Genomic DNA, 17974 nt, shown 5'->3' with positions numbered 1-17974 from the left:
GAGGTGATTGAGCCAATACTTTAGGCTATAGATTATAGTATACTTCCTTTTTCTCTGATTTACTAAACCTTTTCCTCTCGCCTTTGAAAGGTTCTCCTTCCAGAGCCCCTTAATACAAGGGGGAAACACACAAATATGCACCCCAACCACCTTTTTGTACCCATCTCTTAATTGCCTTGAATACTTACATTTAATTGCACTGTTTAAACAAAAAAACTGTCTAAAGAATTCCTGTTCCTCGCTAATTAGAAAGAGTCTGGACAGTACAAAGTCCTCCCCCTCCTACAAACAACAAGACAGGTTTAAGATGTTGATGTAAACAATTAGGAGCAGGCCCACATACATTCACATGAGATGACTATAAGCAAAGGGACATCTGTGTTTGTTTGCGCCCTGTGGCTCTTTGTCTAATGAGATCTGGTTTCCAAGCTGTAACAGCACCCTGAAGGACGGTCAGACTCAGAGGGAGACAGCTGGGGAGCTCAACATCTGGGCCGGGGGTGGTCAGCACCAGCGGTGTTGTATATACATCGGTTTCTGTTTGTCTGTGTCAATGTGCATGCAGGTAACCAGGAACAGCGCCAAAGAAAAACAGCGTAGGGTTGCTCAAAGTGTTTCCCTCATTCATAAAATCTGAGTGTTTGTAGTGTGGTTTGTAGTAGGCAGAGTGGCCCACGTTTCCTCATGCGTCGGTCCGTATAGATTAAATGTTTAGAAAGGCAGATCAACAAATGGTTGTGGTGGGTGTAAGGAGCGGAAAGAGGGGTGAGAAGCCTACAATACACAGCGAAACAGGAGATGAGAGAGGAAGGGGGGAGGAGAAGTGAGAAGATTAAACATTAGAGGTGAGTGTTTGAAGCAGAGGAGGCGGCCTTGTCACTTGGGGTACAGCAGATAGCAGCACGACCTGGTATGGGATTGTTACAATTTCATAAAATACAAGATTTACATTGTAATAATGAATCTCTGTTTAGAGAGATTATTTCCATATTAACTCCAAAACAAACCCCTTTAAACCAGTATAATCACAAAGGGATGATTACGTTGTTTGCAGACGACACTGTGATCTGTAGGGAAAGTAGGGAGCAAATGGAAGATAATGATGGTGAAGCTGCATGAAGTAGAGATACTGAAGGTGGCTACAGACTTTATCTACGTCTGTTGCTTCCTACTGAGGAATAATATGTGAAGTACGACTTTATAAATAAAGTCACATCTTACACTAACATCTGTTTGAATCCTATTCAGTTTGTGTTTCTTTATTGTGTCTCTGAAGGTCAATACGTTCCAAACTGTGATTGGATACGATGAAACCGACTCGTACGTTCTCTTCCTTTATCCCGAAGATGGACTCAACTTTTATGGGACGCGACCCAAGGTAAACCTCCTGAGTCATCTGCAGTGTTATAGACATGCGGTATGTATGTATTGTTTCAGCTAAAACTGGTTTGAAATCACTTGTTTTCCATTTGTTTTCCCAGGAGTCCTACAATGTGGAGATAGAGTTTCCTGCTAGAGTTGGCTTCAGTAGAGGAGAAGTTTCTTTTCTCATCATCTCCAAAACCGATGGACCTTTTTATAGCGTTGCCCAAGATGAAAACAGTGTTAAAAGGCTTTCTCAGTAAGTAAAATTAGATTACAAGCCCTTAAAACCATCAACCTTTGGCAGCCATGGACGATATGATTTAAAAACAGTTAAGTGATTGCACAGGTAAAGCCTGGTGGCCCGCCAGGCTTATAATACACTGGGGAAACCTGCAAGATTATAAACAATCATGTAAATGACAGGGATCGTTCTGAACATCAGAAAAAAGTTACATTTTAGAAACTTTACACTGTTAGCCTCTTAAATATTTACAACAAACTCATATACAACTGAGATGGAGAGAAAAATGGTGGCTACAAGCTAAAAAATAAGTTGGCTAACACTTCTAATCTTGTTCACCTTGTAAATTAAACAGCAAATAAAACAGAAAACCTTTTAAAATATTCGGTGTATTTGCTGAGATAAATAACTCAGTTCACTGACGAGGCTAGCTATCAACCAAGAAACCTAACACTGTTGCTAGGCTAGGCATTTTAAAGTTCGTTCTGCATTGTCTGATGTTTTTACTTTTTAATTTGTACTTTTGCTCCACATGATGATGTAGTTTCCTCTTTTCAACCCTGGTATCATTGGACTATTGTCATCTATTCTCTTAATGCCAAATTAAAACAAACAATGTGAAAATTAAGTAGATTTATCAGAAAGAAAATATTGTTACTGTTACTTGATGGGAAAAACTTGACAATTGTACTTGATGAATCCTGATCTGATTCTCCAGGGTTGGGAATACTGGCGTTCCAGGTGTTTGGCTTTTCCACACTGGAAAACGGTTTTCTTTTCAAGAGATCATTCCTGCATCCATTGGTGGTCTCCTTGCTGTCCCCCCTACTGCTGGTTACGGCCTCTACCTGGTAATAATAGTTTGTTGTGCCGTCCAATGTTCAGGTCTCTCATCTCATCGTTCTGAAGTCTTCATTTGCTCTCTTTCCAAGGACTCAACCACTCCCGAATATGAGTTTGATGATTACAACTTTGAGCCAGAGAGCCAAGAGGAAGTGGATGCTGCTGGAAGTCCCGACTCTCCAAATCCTCGATCGGAAGACTCCGATCGTCAGTTATCGTACAGCAGAGAAGACGTGCCATTGACCTTGGAGCCGGTAGAAAGGCAGTATGCTCCACCTGGGTTTCCACTGACGGTTCCTGAAGGGGGCACTCAGCGGGTCGAGGAACAGCAACCACAGGTAACAAGTTTATCCTTAAGTCGTTGCTTCAAATAACTCTCCGTCATTCAATCGTCTTCCTCTTACTTTCCTTCTTGTAATCAGTAGAGACGCACCGATCCGATACTTGTATCTGTATCGGTCCAGATTTTGGAACAAATTCTAGATCGGATATCGGTGACAATGTGTCTGATCTTTTGGGTAGATCTATTCAGTCTAATTCTATGCTTCATTCTCTGAGCGACATCATCCTTTATTATTTATTCCTAACTTAATTTTCTGGAAGATTTGTTTAGTTTGACCAAGATAGTCAACGTATTGTTTTTGCCAGCCTTTATTATTGATTTTACATCCTCTGTTATTCTCCTAATTGCACTGACTGAACAAATTAAAGTTGTTTTTATATGTTTGATCAAGCTTGTGACAGTATTAGTGTATTTAAGTGCAGATTTATTAACAATAAGTTTGTTATTCATTACATTTATGTCTGTGTTTAAAAAATTAACATTTTAAGTCAGTTCAGTTGTTTTACTGTATCAGATCGATATCAGACGATGCTAAACCTCAGATATCGGTATTGGAAGGTGAAAAAGTGGATCATTCCTTCATTCCCTTGATTCATGCAAATAGGATGAACAAACTCTTGACATAAACCTTCTAAGGAGCTGAGAAGCCTAATTTCTTTCTAGTCTTTTCCTGTCTCTTCTCTCACTTCAGGGAACTTAGAGACAGAAATCCAAATAGTTTTTAGGGCAGTTTAAAGCTGTAGTGGCTTTCCTCCACATTCTGCGGCTGTGGGGAATGTTGTTGTCAACAAAACTGATTCTGCCTCCTGTACAGTCGGTACAACGTTTTCCCTCCTCATAGATTTCTGGAGATTTTGTGAGTTGATCAACTTTTATTCTCTCGTTCTGCAGCTTCCTTTGGAGGTGTTGGACGTCTACCCCCCTCTGAGAAGCAACCCGCCCCTCTCCCCTGGAGGTCATGTCGTCAGCGTGGATGAAGATGATGTTGACTTTGACACAGGAGGTGAGAGGCAAACCACACCTGGATCTGTTTTTGTTTACTGGCTAACATCATGCTAAGAATAGCATGGGAAAAATAGGTAGGGAGTTATAGGTGTGGGCTTTCTCTTTCTAAAATAAAAATATTTTTAGTTTGGTAAATTAGATCCAAAATCCTCATAGAAATTGAATGACTAGTGATTAGATTATAAAAAGATAATCCACCAAAGATTTGGTCTTTTCAAGCATGAAAAGTCGTTCCCTACATTGTTTGCTTAAAACTGCAACTTATAGGATTTTGTAGCTAACTTCTGATTTTCTTTGGGTTGCTAATTTCAAATGTAACTATTTGCTGTTTTTTCTTTATGAATTATAATACAGTAGCAGTAAGAATTGCCCAGTCTTCATGCTGTAAGTTCTCATTAATTATTTATATTAGGAGCAAGATTTTACAGCGATTAAATTAGCTAGAAAATCTAGCTAAAAATATTTTAGCTGAGATGCTGCTATTCTCTTTTTAAAGGTGCAGTATGTCACTTTTGCATAAAAAAATCTTTTTTTTTTTTTTTTTTTTTTTTACATATTTGTTAAAACTGTCACCATGTCACAACGGTTTAATATGAGACAAATAGTCTGTGAAAATCTCCTCCATCTCTTCCGTAAGCTACTATTGCCGTCTAAAGAAATGCTGCGCTCCCAACGAAAAACAACCAATCACAGCAAGGGGGAGGGTCTTACCGCTGTCCATCAATCTCATTTACGCTGTGCTAAATGAGCTAATAAAGGAGAAACAACTAGCCATTTATCCGCTGTCATTGGTGGGCATGCTAACTAGCCTTAGCATTCACAACAAACTCTGCTAGCTACAGAGGGGGTGATTGACAGCGCTAGGACTCGTCTCCTGACTCTGATTGGTTGTTTCAAGTTAGCACTGATCCGAGGAGCTTGATTTCTTTCACAGATTATCTGTTTAATATCATACTGTCACATCATACAACAAATATGTAAAAATATACATTTTTATTTTATGGAAAATAGTTAAATTCATCTATTCTTCCCACAGTAACAACTTCCTCACTGAAGAGTGTTTGTGTTAGCAAGACTTGGTAGCAAAAAATCATATCATTCCAGTTGATTTCTTTGTAGATTTTTAATATTTGTGTAAAAATCATTGGTTTCTAAACAGTTTTGTTATTTTACATTGACAAAAAAAATTACATTTCTATAGAAATTGGACACCAATTTATACCTTTATAACTAAAATCTTTTTTTTTCTTTTTGTAAGCTAGAAACTAGAAAAATATAATCTGCATTTTCAGCTTCTTTTGGGAAAGAAAAGAAACTAAATTTGGATTCAATAAGCCATCAGTTAGCCGAATTCCTTATATATCTCATAAAATTTATCTCTGTAGCGCCATGTGTTGCAGATTCCTGGTATTTCATCAGAACAAATCCAGAGCAGCTTTCAACAATGAGGCTCCATGAGGAGTGTGTGTTGCCTGGGAAGCAATCCCACAGTGAACCAGATGACTTTTGTTGTGAAATGATGCTAAACAAATAGCTGAATTAACCGAGTTTCAGATCTTTCCCCCATTGAAAATGGGAGTCGCATTACTGCGGTAATAGACTGCAGCCCTGCAGTAGCTCTGATCCTGTTGCTGCTCAATAAGTGCAGCTAAGAGGGAAAGTGATTTAACACAACCAGAAACACATGTCTCTTAAAAATGTTTTCTTTATATATCCTTTTTTGTTGTTACTGTTTGTTAGATTCGTCTATGTTTATTTATTTACACTTACTCTACTTATACTTTAAATATATATTCAAATCAAATTTAAAAATAAGAGATGTATGTTTTCTTGTGTTTTAAAAAACTTTTTTGAATTTGGTTTTGTAGATTTACAGTGTTCACATCTGGTGAATTTCTTCCCTAGTTTGTCATTTTACTGCAGCTTTAATTGGGGTGATTTTCAAAACTATTTATAAATTTAATAAAAGACTTTATGGTTTACGTATAACACACTGAGTGTGAAGGAAAATTAAACCACCTGCTGTTCAACATGGAGGGTTGAATACATATGCACACCACACTTTTCAGATTTTTTTATTATTATTATAAAACCGGTTTAAAACCATTTATATTTTCCTCTCCAGTCATACTTAAACACTACTTTGTGTTGGTTTAACTCTTAAAATTCCCTCTAAATCTGTTAAAAGTTTATTTTTGTGTTCAGCAGTGACAGTATGTATCAAATATGAGCCAATATGGAGGAACAGTGAGAAGCAGGAGGGTAACTCTACCCCTGCTTTCTGCGGCGGAGCTACTCTGCAGCTAGCAGTACAATACAGCCGTTGTGCAGCGCGACTCCTGGTGTGTGTGTGTGTGTGTGTGTGTGTGTGCACGTGTGTGTGTGTGTGTGTGTGTGTGTTCAGCACTCCCTCCTTTGCTACTGCTCTCCAAGGATTTAGTCATAAACAGAAAATGTTTTCAGTCAACCTGGTTACATAAGGTTTAACGAGTCTGTGTGGGTCGAAACTCATGAAGTCACTTAGCTTCAACGAGAGAATAATTCAGGATCTTCTCAGAAAAGATTTTACCTTAAATTACAAGAAAACTGAGTTTTTTGTTTCTTTCTGTTGTTCTTATTGTAGATATTTTAGATATATTTTATCTGAGGAAATAAGAAAACCAACCAGAAGTCATAAGATGAGACAAAACAGAGAAAAAAAACACATTACTAAACTAAAGGTTTTTCTGCATATATTGTAACTTTACAAGATAAAGTTCCAGAGAATTAAATATTACTTTTAAAAGTTTTTGCAAATAAAATTCTGAAAAGTAAGAACTGCATATTTGTCATCCCTCCTGTGTCAATCTTTGCACATTTAGAGATTTTCTCCATTTTTCTTTACAAAACTGCTTCTAATTAGTGAATGGAGAGATTGAGAATCACTTTTTAGTCATAAACTCCCAGCTGGATTTAATCTGGACTTTTACTAGGCCGTTCTAACACGAAGATTTGTTTGTCTGACTGTTTTGTCTTAAAATCAACTCACATGTTCGCCAGGAAGAAAATAAAAACAGGGACACACCCGCTCCGCCAATAAACACCCCTAAAAAATAACATTAAGAATTTAAAGATGATCATTTTTCAAAGGTTTAAAGTTTGATTTCTCCTGCACCACAGCAGATGTGCGTGCGCTGTTACAAAGAAAGAAAAGAAAGGAAAACAGTCACTTGGAAGTACTGAGTAAAGTTTGTCACTTTTAGTTTTACCCGACTTTTGGAAACTTCCAACATGGCTTCCAAGAAACCTGTTTACTCCATTTTGCAGGTTGCTACATTTTCCTTGTTTCCAGATAACTTACAAACAGTTTGCTTCACTTCTTGTATTGAAAAATTGAAACCTCAGATTGTTTAGCCTTTCCAAGCTCTTGTGATTGATTTGGGGATAAAACTGAGCTGTGAAGGTTAGATTGTTTGTCTCGTTGGTGATCTGAACCGTTTAATTGTGTCGCTAAGCGAAGCAGAAAACGGTTTTTGCAACACGTGTCCTCACGAGCAGAAAGCAGTGGGAGGTGGGACTGCAGCAGCTGGTTTCTGTCCAAGAAGCGCTTCGACATATGTTTGTGTATGTCTACATATTTCCCCAGATCCCATCCACACATCCTGCCTGGATTTCCATGCATGAATACCAGCTATGTCCAATTTGTTTTCCTCCAATTCTGTCTTTTAAGCCAGAGCAATTATAAATGTCGTAATCAAGATAACAAATATGACGCTAAAGCTAACATAGACACGACTGCACTGTCGCATTTAGCAATACAGCAGAAAATACAGAAACATGAAAATTAACCATAATGTAGCATCAGAGGTAATGAAGCGATCAATGGAGTTAAATATAGGACAAACCTAGAAAATATGAAGCATATTCATATGTTACAACCTGTTTCTAAAATTAAGGCCTTAAAACTAGAAAATATGTAAGCTGGATTTAATCAGAGTTCTTAAATTTTGTAACGGGATCTCTATTTAGACTGTTACATTCTGCAGGGACTTTTCATTTTGAGTCGTGTGATTTCAGTGACTCGAGGCAGTTGAGGCTACTGCTAATAGCTGCTAACATACCCTTGCTAACTGGCTTTTTTTGCCACTGGCTCACTTCTGTTGCCAACTTGTACAATGCCACAATCATTCTGAAAAAAAATATTCACACTGCTACTGTATAAAATATAAAACTTTCTTTTGTACATTTCGGTCGCGATTCGGGTCTCGAATTTAACGTATAATGGCCTGAAAAAGTCTTAAATTTGAGTGTTTGCAGATTTTCTCCATTCGATCTGTCTGAACTCCAAATGTTTTCCTTCCAAAACATAAAGTCACATAAAGTCAAAATGAAATTCACTGAAGTTTGGGGTTTTAACAAGCAGAGTATGGAACTATAACTCTCTTTTTCTTACTCAGTGATCCAGTACACTACAGAGAACAAGGAAACATGCGCCAGGTTAGTGAAAACTATCTTTGGCTTGCTTTCAGTAGCTTTATGACTAAATATATTGATCTATCTTGTGGTTTAGGTTCCAGCAGCAATGTTCCCAGAATGCATTCTGCTCAGATTACCCCACAGGATTTTGCTGCCACTGCCAACCGGGCTTCTACGGAAATGGCCGCCATTGTCTGCCAGACGGTAAGACGGTACATTTTAAACACAGTTCAGTTCCCAACCCTGGTCCATTTAAAGGCCACTAGTACCATTAAAACCTTTAAAAGAAGCACAAAAATGGTCTACAAGGAGACTTTTTTGTATGTTTGACGTCGTCCTGCTCTCCAGGCGCTCCTCAGCGTGTCAGCGGTAAAGTGAGCGGCACGGTGACGGTGGGTTCGACTCCGGTTGAGCTGAACAACATCGACCTTCACGCCTACATCGTGGTTGCAGATGGAAGAGCTTACACAGCCATTAGTGAGGTAGACGACTCGAAACGTAACCTTTAACCTCCAGAGACACAGTCACAACAAAATATTAAACCGAAAGAAATAAAACTACATTTTACAAATTAATAATATTAATTTAGTGAATTAGAAAGTCTCCACAGACAACTAATTGCTATAAATAATTCACCTTTAGTAGCTTGTTGTTAGTCTAATCTATAGTTATAGTTGCTACGGTAAGCAGTCATTCATTTTATTGGAAGTAGAGGCGACATCATATAAAACAAAATAATTATAAAGTTGTAGCTTTTAACTTGTCATGTTATTGATTAGCACAATTAGCAGCTTACGTTTCTGTCGTGTAGGTACCAGAACCAGTGGGCTGGGCCATGATGTCGGTGTCACCAGTCGGAGAGCTTTTCGGCTGGCTGTTTGCTCTGGAGCTGCCCAATGGCCAAGCGGGATTTAAAATCACAGGTGATCTTGTTTTTGTCCATTTCCTTGGACGACTCCAGCCACACACATGCAGATTGTTCTGTGGCGAGGACATTTTGTGCCTCGCTGACTCGTCGCCCAGCCAGATGCATTTTCTCCAGAGATGCGATGCGATATGAAGAGTCTACCTCCTCCGTTTAATAGGAAACAGCTGCATGCGTGTTTGTTTTGGAGAGCACATTTTTTCCCCCCTTGTAGACAAGAGCAGCACCAGTAAAGCAGTGTAAAAAAGCAAACCTGACAGTGATTGATTTGTTGATGTTTTGTTACCAGGTGCAGAGTTCACTCGTCATGCTGAGGTGGTGTTTAGCCCCGGCAACCAGCGCCTGTCCATCACGCAAACGGGCCGCGGCCTTGACGAACACAACCACCTCACTGTGGATACTGTCATTAGTGGCAATGTTCCCTTCGTTCCACCTGGAGCTGAAGTTACTGTGAAGCCCTTCAAGGAGACCTACCAGTACTACCCGTCTGGTAAACATTATATTACATGAGATGGTCAATTTAAACCATTTTAAAGCTACAGTATGTCACATATTTGTCAAAATTATCATTATGTTCTGCCTCTTCCCAGTACTAACCACTCAGTTAGAAACAACCAATCAGAGCCAGGAGGTGGGTTTCAGCGCTGTCAATCACTCTCATCACAACACAATATAGCCTGCTAACAATGCTAAGAGTAGTTAGCATAGCCACTGGTGAGGGTTTTCCAACTTTTTCTGCTATTAGCACATTTAGCATTGTACACGAGGTTGATTGACAGCGTTAAGACCCGCCTCCTGGCTCTGATTGGTTGTTCTTGGTCGGGAGTGGTGCATTTGTTCAGTAGCTCAAGGAGGAAGATTATCCGAATAGCAGATTATTGTTTTTGTTTTCTCGTCCTGCAGTCACCACCTCCAGCTCTGTCAGGGAGTTTTCCATCGGTTTGCCTGAAAAGGTTTCAGAGTCGTACACGTTCCATCTGAAGCAGAACATCACCTACCGCGACTGTCGCCACGGAAACCGGGCTGCCACCCCGGAGACGCTGCAGATCAACATGGAGAGGGTGTTTGTGATGTACGTCAAGGAGGAGCGGATTCTGAGATACGCCATCACCAACAAGATCAGCCCGGTCGGAGGTTAGCATCCTAAACCTCCCGCCTCATAATCCAGTTGATAATCTGTTAATTTTCGAGATGCTTGCAGGACTCGCATGCAGAGAGGTCAACAGAAGCTAAGCTAGATGTTTTAACGAGTAAAAATCCTTTAAAAAATGCTTATGTAGTAGATTTTGACATGAGTTGAGCTCTGAATTGGATTATTTTTAAGATGTACTGTTTGATAATAGCAGTAGTGAACACACTTCTGCTAATCTGCTAATTTTTTATTTTGTTTGCGCTAACCGTTTTGCTAGCTTTGAAAACGGTTAGTGCACTCAGCATCATCTAAATTTGTTTTTCCACATAAAATCTACAGCAATAATTTACTTAGCAATTCTCTAAACTTTATCAGTGATTACTGAATATCGATGGAACAAATATTAATAATCCTAGTAATCTGAAATAATATATGTGGGTAAAATGTGAATGTTAAATGAGAAACATATTGCTAAGTTATTATAGTAACTGAAATAACAAAGTGAATACGCTCAGACTGATGTTTTCAAGCCTTTATTTCTGTAAATTAGGATGATTTTCCACTGACAGCTAATAAAAATACAACATTTAGGATAATTAAACGTTCCAATAAAAAAATAATAATACAGAAATGTAAGTTTAATGACAAATATTTTCAAATTTTACCATTAGAGCCTCATCAGAACTTAATGAGTGGAACAGATTGTCTGAGTTTTTAATTCTTTCAAGGTTTCCAAGTTGGCTTTTAGCACTAAACCATGAAAAACATAAACAACAGAGAGAAAAGGCTGACACACATGGAAGCAGTTAGCACACTGATTATAGTTTCAGTTCTGGATCTTAACTGGACTGTGACCCAGATTACCCTGTGCCATAAAAGATTCACCTAGTAATGACAGTTTAGACGCATAAATAAAACTCAATACTTTAACCCGGGTTCAGAGTTAAAGTACAACTGTTAGTGTTTATGTTAAATGGTTCATGTTCTGAGTAGAATCACTTTCAGTGTTGCTTTAATTGCAGTTTGTGTCACAGTTGACATTTATTTTGCATCATCCGTGTAATTGCAGTCATGCTTTGGGTGTTTGCTAACACTTTGAGCTAAAGTGACTGGAACAGAGTTGTGTGCCAACAGGAGCCGTGTGTGAATACATATAATTTGTGTATTTTGATTGGAAATGTTTGGTTTTGTGGTTTCAAGGCTAAAATATCATGATTGAAGTGTTTGTTTTTAGGTCATTTTGCTCTTTTTACCACAGATCAACAGACTTAATCCAACAGATTATCTAATTCTATTAATATTTGTTTCAGTATTTTATTAGATTAATGACTGAAAAGTTTAAAACTCCTTCAGGATAGTTGTTTTAAACCCAAAAGTATCTACACCCCTTGATTTGTGTCATATTTTTTCAGATTCCTCCAGGGTTTACCTATTATAAGCCTGGCGGGCCGCCAGGCTTTATTTGTGCCCCACCAGGCTTAGCATTGCTTATTTTTTAAGTTCTTTTTTTAATGTTTGCTTTTTATAACACTTTATAGTTGGTGTTCAGGTATTAATCTTCCAATCTTTTAATAACATAATTATCAAGTGATATTTTCAAATTTCATGTCAACTTTAAATATTTTCTAACTCAAAAACATGGCGGATCGCTGGATGAACGACTGCCCTAGCGCCCAACCACCGGGGAAAGACTAATACGCCATTTTCTTTTGGTTTTGCCAGAGTCTCAGCTATATTTAGGTCAGGACTTTCAGGGGTTAACCCAATCAGTTTATAAAAAACATAATTGAAGATGGAGGCTGCTCAAAAGATGAAGTGGAAAAGACAGAGTTTGCGGCAGAAAGCCAGAGAAAGCCTGCTTTTTCTGGCCAGCGTTTGGACACAGACCAAGTTTCTTTCACCAGAACGTCGGCGCTCTGATTAAAAAGTCAAAGATGACACACGCTCATGCTAATACACTGAACACAGCTGGAAGAGCTTGCTGGGATCTGAGGCTCCATAAACACGGGCTAAGTGATGTGTGTGGACAGAAAGCTTTTTTTGTGTGTGTTAATTCCACTTTCTGGGAAATAATATCTCAGCCAATGACAGATTTTGTTGAAGAGGGGGGTTGCTGGGCAGAATAGCTGCCCTGTGAGGTCATGAGAATCAGGGATTGCAGACATGCTTAAGGCACTGAAGTGATAAGACAACCACACAACTAATTAACTGTATATATTCGCCTTTAGGAGGCTTTAAAAACACCACATTCTACATTTCCTGTAATGGAGTCACTGGTGGATTATTGTCCTGATGTAAAACCAAAATGGTCGTTTTCAGCCTACGGCTATAAACGTATGGATGGAGATTTTCTTATGAATTTCTAGTTGCAAGCACAATTCCTGGTTAAAGTTGTGTTGGTCCTGATAAAAATGCATCTTTTTCTTCCACATTACAGTGATGCACTGATTGGTGTTGGTGTATCACATCAAATCTAATCAAAATACAAAGAAGGTTGGGTTATAAAGTAGCAAAACGATGGTTGTCCACATCCTTAAAAGGTCTTAAATTTGTGCATCTAAAATTAAGACTCATTTTTTTAATTTATGAATTTTTTCTTCTTCTTTTAAAGTAAGTTGACTTTAAATTCATTAATAAAAAGTCTAGAGTTAGTTAATCTTGTAATTTTTTTCTCGCAGTACTTTTCTGTCAGGTAAAAGTTTGAGTTGTGCTACCGGTAGCTAGCTGCTAACATAACCTAGCTAGCTATCTAGCTAGCTTTTCTGCCTTTATCATGTTTCCAGTTGCCTAAACGACATTTGTATTCACCATTGGATCACTTTTGCTAACTCATATGAGGCTAGACACATTCTGGGTTGTCTGTAGAGCAAGGGTGTCCAAAGTGTGGTACAGGGGCCATTTATGGCCCTTGGAATGAGTTTGTGTGGCCCCTGACTGCAGATAAAAAATGGTTCAAATTTGGTCCTCTGGCATATGGAGCTGATGCAGGTGAGATGAACACTTTTTACATTTATTTTTGAGATTTCCATCCTGTGGTTTTGTTTCTCAGAAACCCATTTGGGCTACACATAACAAAGGTTTTAAAAGAACATTCTGGTTATTCCCACTGAAAATGAACCTCAAACATTTTATAGACCAAAAAAATACAAAACAATTGTCTCAAAAATTTAAAAAAATGTAATCATTGAGGCAAATTTCAGACTAATGTTGGTTTGCGTAAAAAAATGGAACTTGTTCAGTTTATTGTTATGCAGGTGACGGTGAAAGAATTCACAATAGGATGATTTTTGCAGTATTTAATAGAAAGAAAAGGCTAATTTTGACACCTGAGGATTTTAGCTTCATCACCTTCCTAAAATAATAAAAAAAAGTGAATTTGCAAACAAAAAAATCACCCCATTTTTATTTCCAAAAGATGATTTAGGCAAAATTAGTCAGTTTTTTTAGGGAGGTGACAACATGTGATGTACTGTAAATTTCTGTCTTAAATTTCATTAAAAGGCCTTAAAAAGTCTTGAATTTGAGTTGGGACCTGCAGGAGAAACCCTGCTCTGTGTGCTAGCAGTTAGCCATAACGTTTTAAAAACCGGCTCTCTCTTGTTCAGTCTGTGCTTTTGTGTTTGCTTGAGAGGAAGAGGAACCACGTAAAAAGCAACAGGTGGGAAGCTGCAGCCATCACTTTGATGGTGTGCAGTGCATGTGTGGGATGTGTGTGTTCCTCACCCCTCTGTCCTGCTCGCCTTCCTTCTCTCCCTGTCTCTAATTATCCGTCAGGCATTTTTCTCCCATCCATGTGGAGCGCTGCCTCTCATCTGCCCTCCTTCCTGGCCACATTGCACTTTGAAGAGTCTTTCTTTCCCTCTCTGATAATGAGCCAAAATTGTTCTCTGGCCCGGGGAGATGAAGGCAAGCTGTGCGTTTAGTTTATGCTGTTTATGGTAGAAAAAACCTCTGATGGTTGCTAAATCTCTTACACGTCATTAAGAACAGACATTACTATTTCTTCCTGGTTTTATGTTAAATGACCTCTCTGTGTAATATGCAACATCCTTTAAAATGTCATGTTTTCATGGGACACCACACTCATGTTGGACCAGTTTTGAGGCTCAGAAGAGCAGCATGACTTCTCGTCCTGCAGAATCTGAACCGCGTCTCTAATTCTTAGCACATTTAGACATCTTCTGACATTCTTTTCTAATGATTTCCCAGAGTTTTTTGTTCTGCCAGATTCTCTGGAAATCCGTCTGAGGTTTTTTTTATTTTATTTTTATTTGCTTTCGAAATTATTCATCTGAACCAGACGGTGGTATGAGGAAACACCACAAAGCCCTTCTCCTGTTTGTATGTCGTCTCCTCTCTAATGTCTGGGACATGTGCGCCTAACCTCATCCACATGTTTTATTTGTATTGGGAACTTGAGGGGAGTCCCCTCTTTGGAGGAAACCATCGCAAGGGAATTTAGCTGGAACTTTTTACATGTTTCCATGGATATGTTTTTCTGTAATCATCAAAATATTAACAGTAAATGTCCCAGATTGCAGTTGATCTAATGACTCGAGGTGTTATTTCTAAACGCCAGAATATGTATTTTCAACTAAAACTACTATATGAAGTTGTAATATTTGAGTTAGAGGAACAAAGCAGCACCTACCTTGTATTACAAAATGAAATAATTTCAAAATAAAAGCAGGATATTACAAAGAGCTAACTTCACAAGTCGGGTTTATCTTTAGGAAAGAACCTGAAGGTGCCACCATCACGCTAACTATAAGGCTAGTTGTGTACTGATCATAAACCTTAGTTCTGCTCATGCTAAATTGCTATAACATCCCAGTAATTAGCTGAAGCTAATGCTAAATTGCTAATTATATCTGTCTTTATAAGATTACAATATTGAGCATTTATGACGTGTAACATCAACGAAAGAGAACATGAGAGGAAACTGAACTGCTACATAAACAGCCTTCAAAATAAGAGCATGAATATACACATCTAACTACCTGACACACTCTTAACTGTTGATAACCAAAACTTCAACAGAGATATTGAACGTTATTCAATCAAAAGTTAAAAAAACAACAAAAAACAGTTTAAAAAACACTAAATTAGTTAAAACAGCTAATTTACTTGACTGTTTCCTAAGCAAGCCTTAAAATGTGTCCAGAAAAATTAATTTAGTAGTAACTAAATGTGCTCAAAAGTTAGCAAAAACACCAACACGCCAACTAAAAAAATTGGCTTCACTATTGGCGCATTAGCAGATTAGCGGACGTGTACCCACCCTACCATCATAATGTTCAGGGTGTCTCTGACGTGATCATGTTTTTGTGTAAAATGTGTGAATCAAACCCAGGACAAAACTAAATAACCTTGTGTTCTCCAAAAGCAACATGAAAAGTCCGATTAGTACAGGAGTCTAATCCAGTCTCTTTATCTAATCTCATCCAAGCTGCATTAAACTGAAATCAGTGTTTTGCTGTGACCTTTGCTGACCTGGTTCTCTTGTATTTGGCATGTTGCAACAGATTCGTCGGAGGTTGAACTGCTGAACCCCTGCTATGCCGGGAACCATGACTGCGACACCACAGCACAGTGCATCCCACTGGAGGGCCAAGCTTTCCGGTGCCAGTGCGCTACTGGCTATAGAGGAGATGGACAGAACTGTTACGGTACCTTCAGTCTTTCCACTCAAACATGGAGACTCATACTGATTGTGTTTGATTTTTGTTCTTATGGAGATGAAGGACGGATATTTTCTTGATATACAATTCGAAAATACTTTGTCAGCTATTGTAGATTTCCATGACTGAGCTTGTTCTGTGTAAATAACTCCCTGTCTCGCTCCCTAAAGACTCTTTTATTCTCGTTTTGCAGTTCCTTTAGTCACTGGTGATGCAGGGTTTGTTATTAGGGGAAGGTCTCGGTGTTCTGGTGGAGATGGTTTCATCCATAAACAAGTTTATATAGTCAGTCACGAAATTGATGTTATCTCTATGCGGCTGGCAAAGAGCAATCCGATCTGTGGCCTCAGAATAACCTTCAGCTTCCTGTAGCCACTTTCTCACAGCCATTTTATTTACAGATACAAAAGGAAAAACAAGTGATTTTTCCCAGAAGACGTCTTGGTTTGGTGTTATTTGTGCAAAACAAATCCAATCTCTTGTTTTCTCTGTTGAAGCGGAGTACTAATTACGCGTCTGTGGGATCTAAATGTACCTGGCTGAAAGTTCAAGGCAAAACTCCTGTGCTTCTTCAGCAGCTGTCAGTCTAGTGTTGAGGGTTCAGGTACAGTGTGGATGACTGGAACCAGCAGTTTTCTCCTCCTCTCTCTTTCCCCTGTAAAAAGCGACATGTAAGGCTTTGAGCTGGTGAGCGGTTTGTCATCAGGTCAGCAGGTGGTGTCTGTTTCCTGCTGACAGCACCGAGAAGGCCCCGCGGTTCCCATGGCCAGACTTCAGTGTCTCACAGATCAGCTGGTGCAGAATAATGCATTTACTGCCAAGAATTCAGGTATCAGCCGGGGCAGCAAGGAGGGAGTTACAGGTTATAGGAACAGTAAACAGTAATTACTCCTTTATTGTGCCACATGTGGCTTGGTGTTGGTTTTAGACGGGGCAGTCCTGGTTTACAGAGTGTCTGACGTTCCCTCCCTGCCTTTGATGCAGACATCGATGAGTGTGCAGAGGGTTTGAGCTCGTGTGGCGATTACTCCCAGTGCCTGAACCTTCCCGGGACGCACCGCTGCCAGTGCCAGAGCGGCTTTGAACTGAGCTACGAAAGCCGGACCTGTGTTGGTAAGACAGACGGAAATACTCTGTACTTGGCCTATTTTCCACAAGTATTTATTTATCTTGAACTTTATCACATATTTTCTCATTTTCTCATTAACAGGCAGAACAAAAATGAAATATACATGCCTGTTTTAACTCAGGAAGAGTTCAGAAACCAATATTTGGTGGAATAACCAGAAGGTTTTCAATCTGGTTCAGTGGTTTCTTAATTTTTTTCAGAGCTGTACTTATATTTTTCACTCTGAAACATTGTGGTGGCACTATCATGCTGTGGGATTTTTATTTATTTATTTATTTATTTTTTTGGCAGGGAAACAGGTGAAAATAGCTCCCAACTGGATCTATGTGACACATAATTATTAAGTGAAACCAAAATGTCTTTAAAATATAAATCTGAAAAGTGTGGCGTGCATTTACTTTCCTGCTGCAAGTCTTTTATATTATATCTGTGGTGGCTAATCTTAGAAACACTAGTTTCTAAGACTTTGACTGGACCATTCTGACTTATCCAAAGTATCAGATTGTAATTTATTGTCCTGCTAAAAGGCAAATCTACCCCTTATTCAAATCTCCCATAGCAACCAATAGATTTTCTTCCATTAAAGCCAAAATATTTTAAATGTAATGTGTCTTAACTATAGTAGCAACCAATATAGTTTCTCTATTTTGAGTTCTTTTTCTGCACTTTCTGGACTTTGGAAGTATTCCTGAAGTCCAGCTGCAAACGCTAGACTTACATTAAGAAGGAAGGAGGGATGACTAATGAGAGGACAGGTCTAGTAGGAGGAGGACAGGCTAAAGGGAAACAGCAAAGTGGAAGATAAACTGAGTAATGGGAGGTTTTTTTGGCTATGAAATGCACCGTGAACCAACA

General features: G+C 38.8%; 1 protein-coding gene across 3 annotated transcripts in view; it reads left to right on the top strand.

Moving 5' to 3' along the window:
* Nucleotides 1-17974, top strand: part of nid2a (nidogen 2a (osteonidogen)) — a 48162-nt gene that overhangs the window by 9000 nt on the left and 21188 nt on the right. For all 3 annotated transcript variants that reach the window (XM_088013240.1, XM_015008383.2, XM_088013236.1), the window contains exons 4-16: nucleotides 1277-1378; nucleotides 1482-1621; nucleotides 2325-2457; nucleotides 2539-2787; nucleotides 3684-3795; nucleotides 8234-8273; nucleotides 8347-8456; nucleotides 8601-8734; nucleotides 9064-9175; nucleotides 9467-9667; nucleotides 10081-10311; nucleotides 15835-15978; nucleotides 16975-17103. In XM_088013240.1, coding sequence (XP_087869366.1) covers nucleotides 1277-1378; nucleotides 1482-1621; nucleotides 2325-2457; nucleotides 2539-2787; nucleotides 3684-3795; nucleotides 8234-8273; nucleotides 8347-8456; nucleotides 8601-8734; nucleotides 9064-9175; nucleotides 9467-9667; nucleotides 10081-10311; nucleotides 15835-15978; nucleotides 16975-17103 — 1837 coding nt within the window. The remainder of the gene's footprint in view (nucleotides 1-1276; nucleotides 1379-1481; nucleotides 1622-2324; nucleotides 2458-2538; nucleotides 2788-3683; nucleotides 3796-8233; nucleotides 8274-8346; nucleotides 8457-8600; nucleotides 8735-9063; nucleotides 9176-9466; nucleotides 9668-10080; nucleotides 10312-15834; nucleotides 15979-16974; nucleotides 17104-17974) is intronic.

The sequence above is a fragment of the Poecilia mexicana genome, unplaced genomic scaffold (genome assembly GCF_051168715.1).
Source record: "Poecilia mexicana isolate PSO_F unplaced genomic scaffold, ASM5116871v1 scaffold_2, whole genome shotgun sequence".
Taxonomy (NCBI): Eukaryota; Metazoa; Chordata; class Actinopteri; order Cyprinodontiformes; family Poeciliidae; genus Poecilia; species Poecilia mexicana.
The sequence above is the reverse complement of the archived record's forward strand: the minus strand, read 5'-3'. Positions and strand labels throughout refer to the sequence as shown.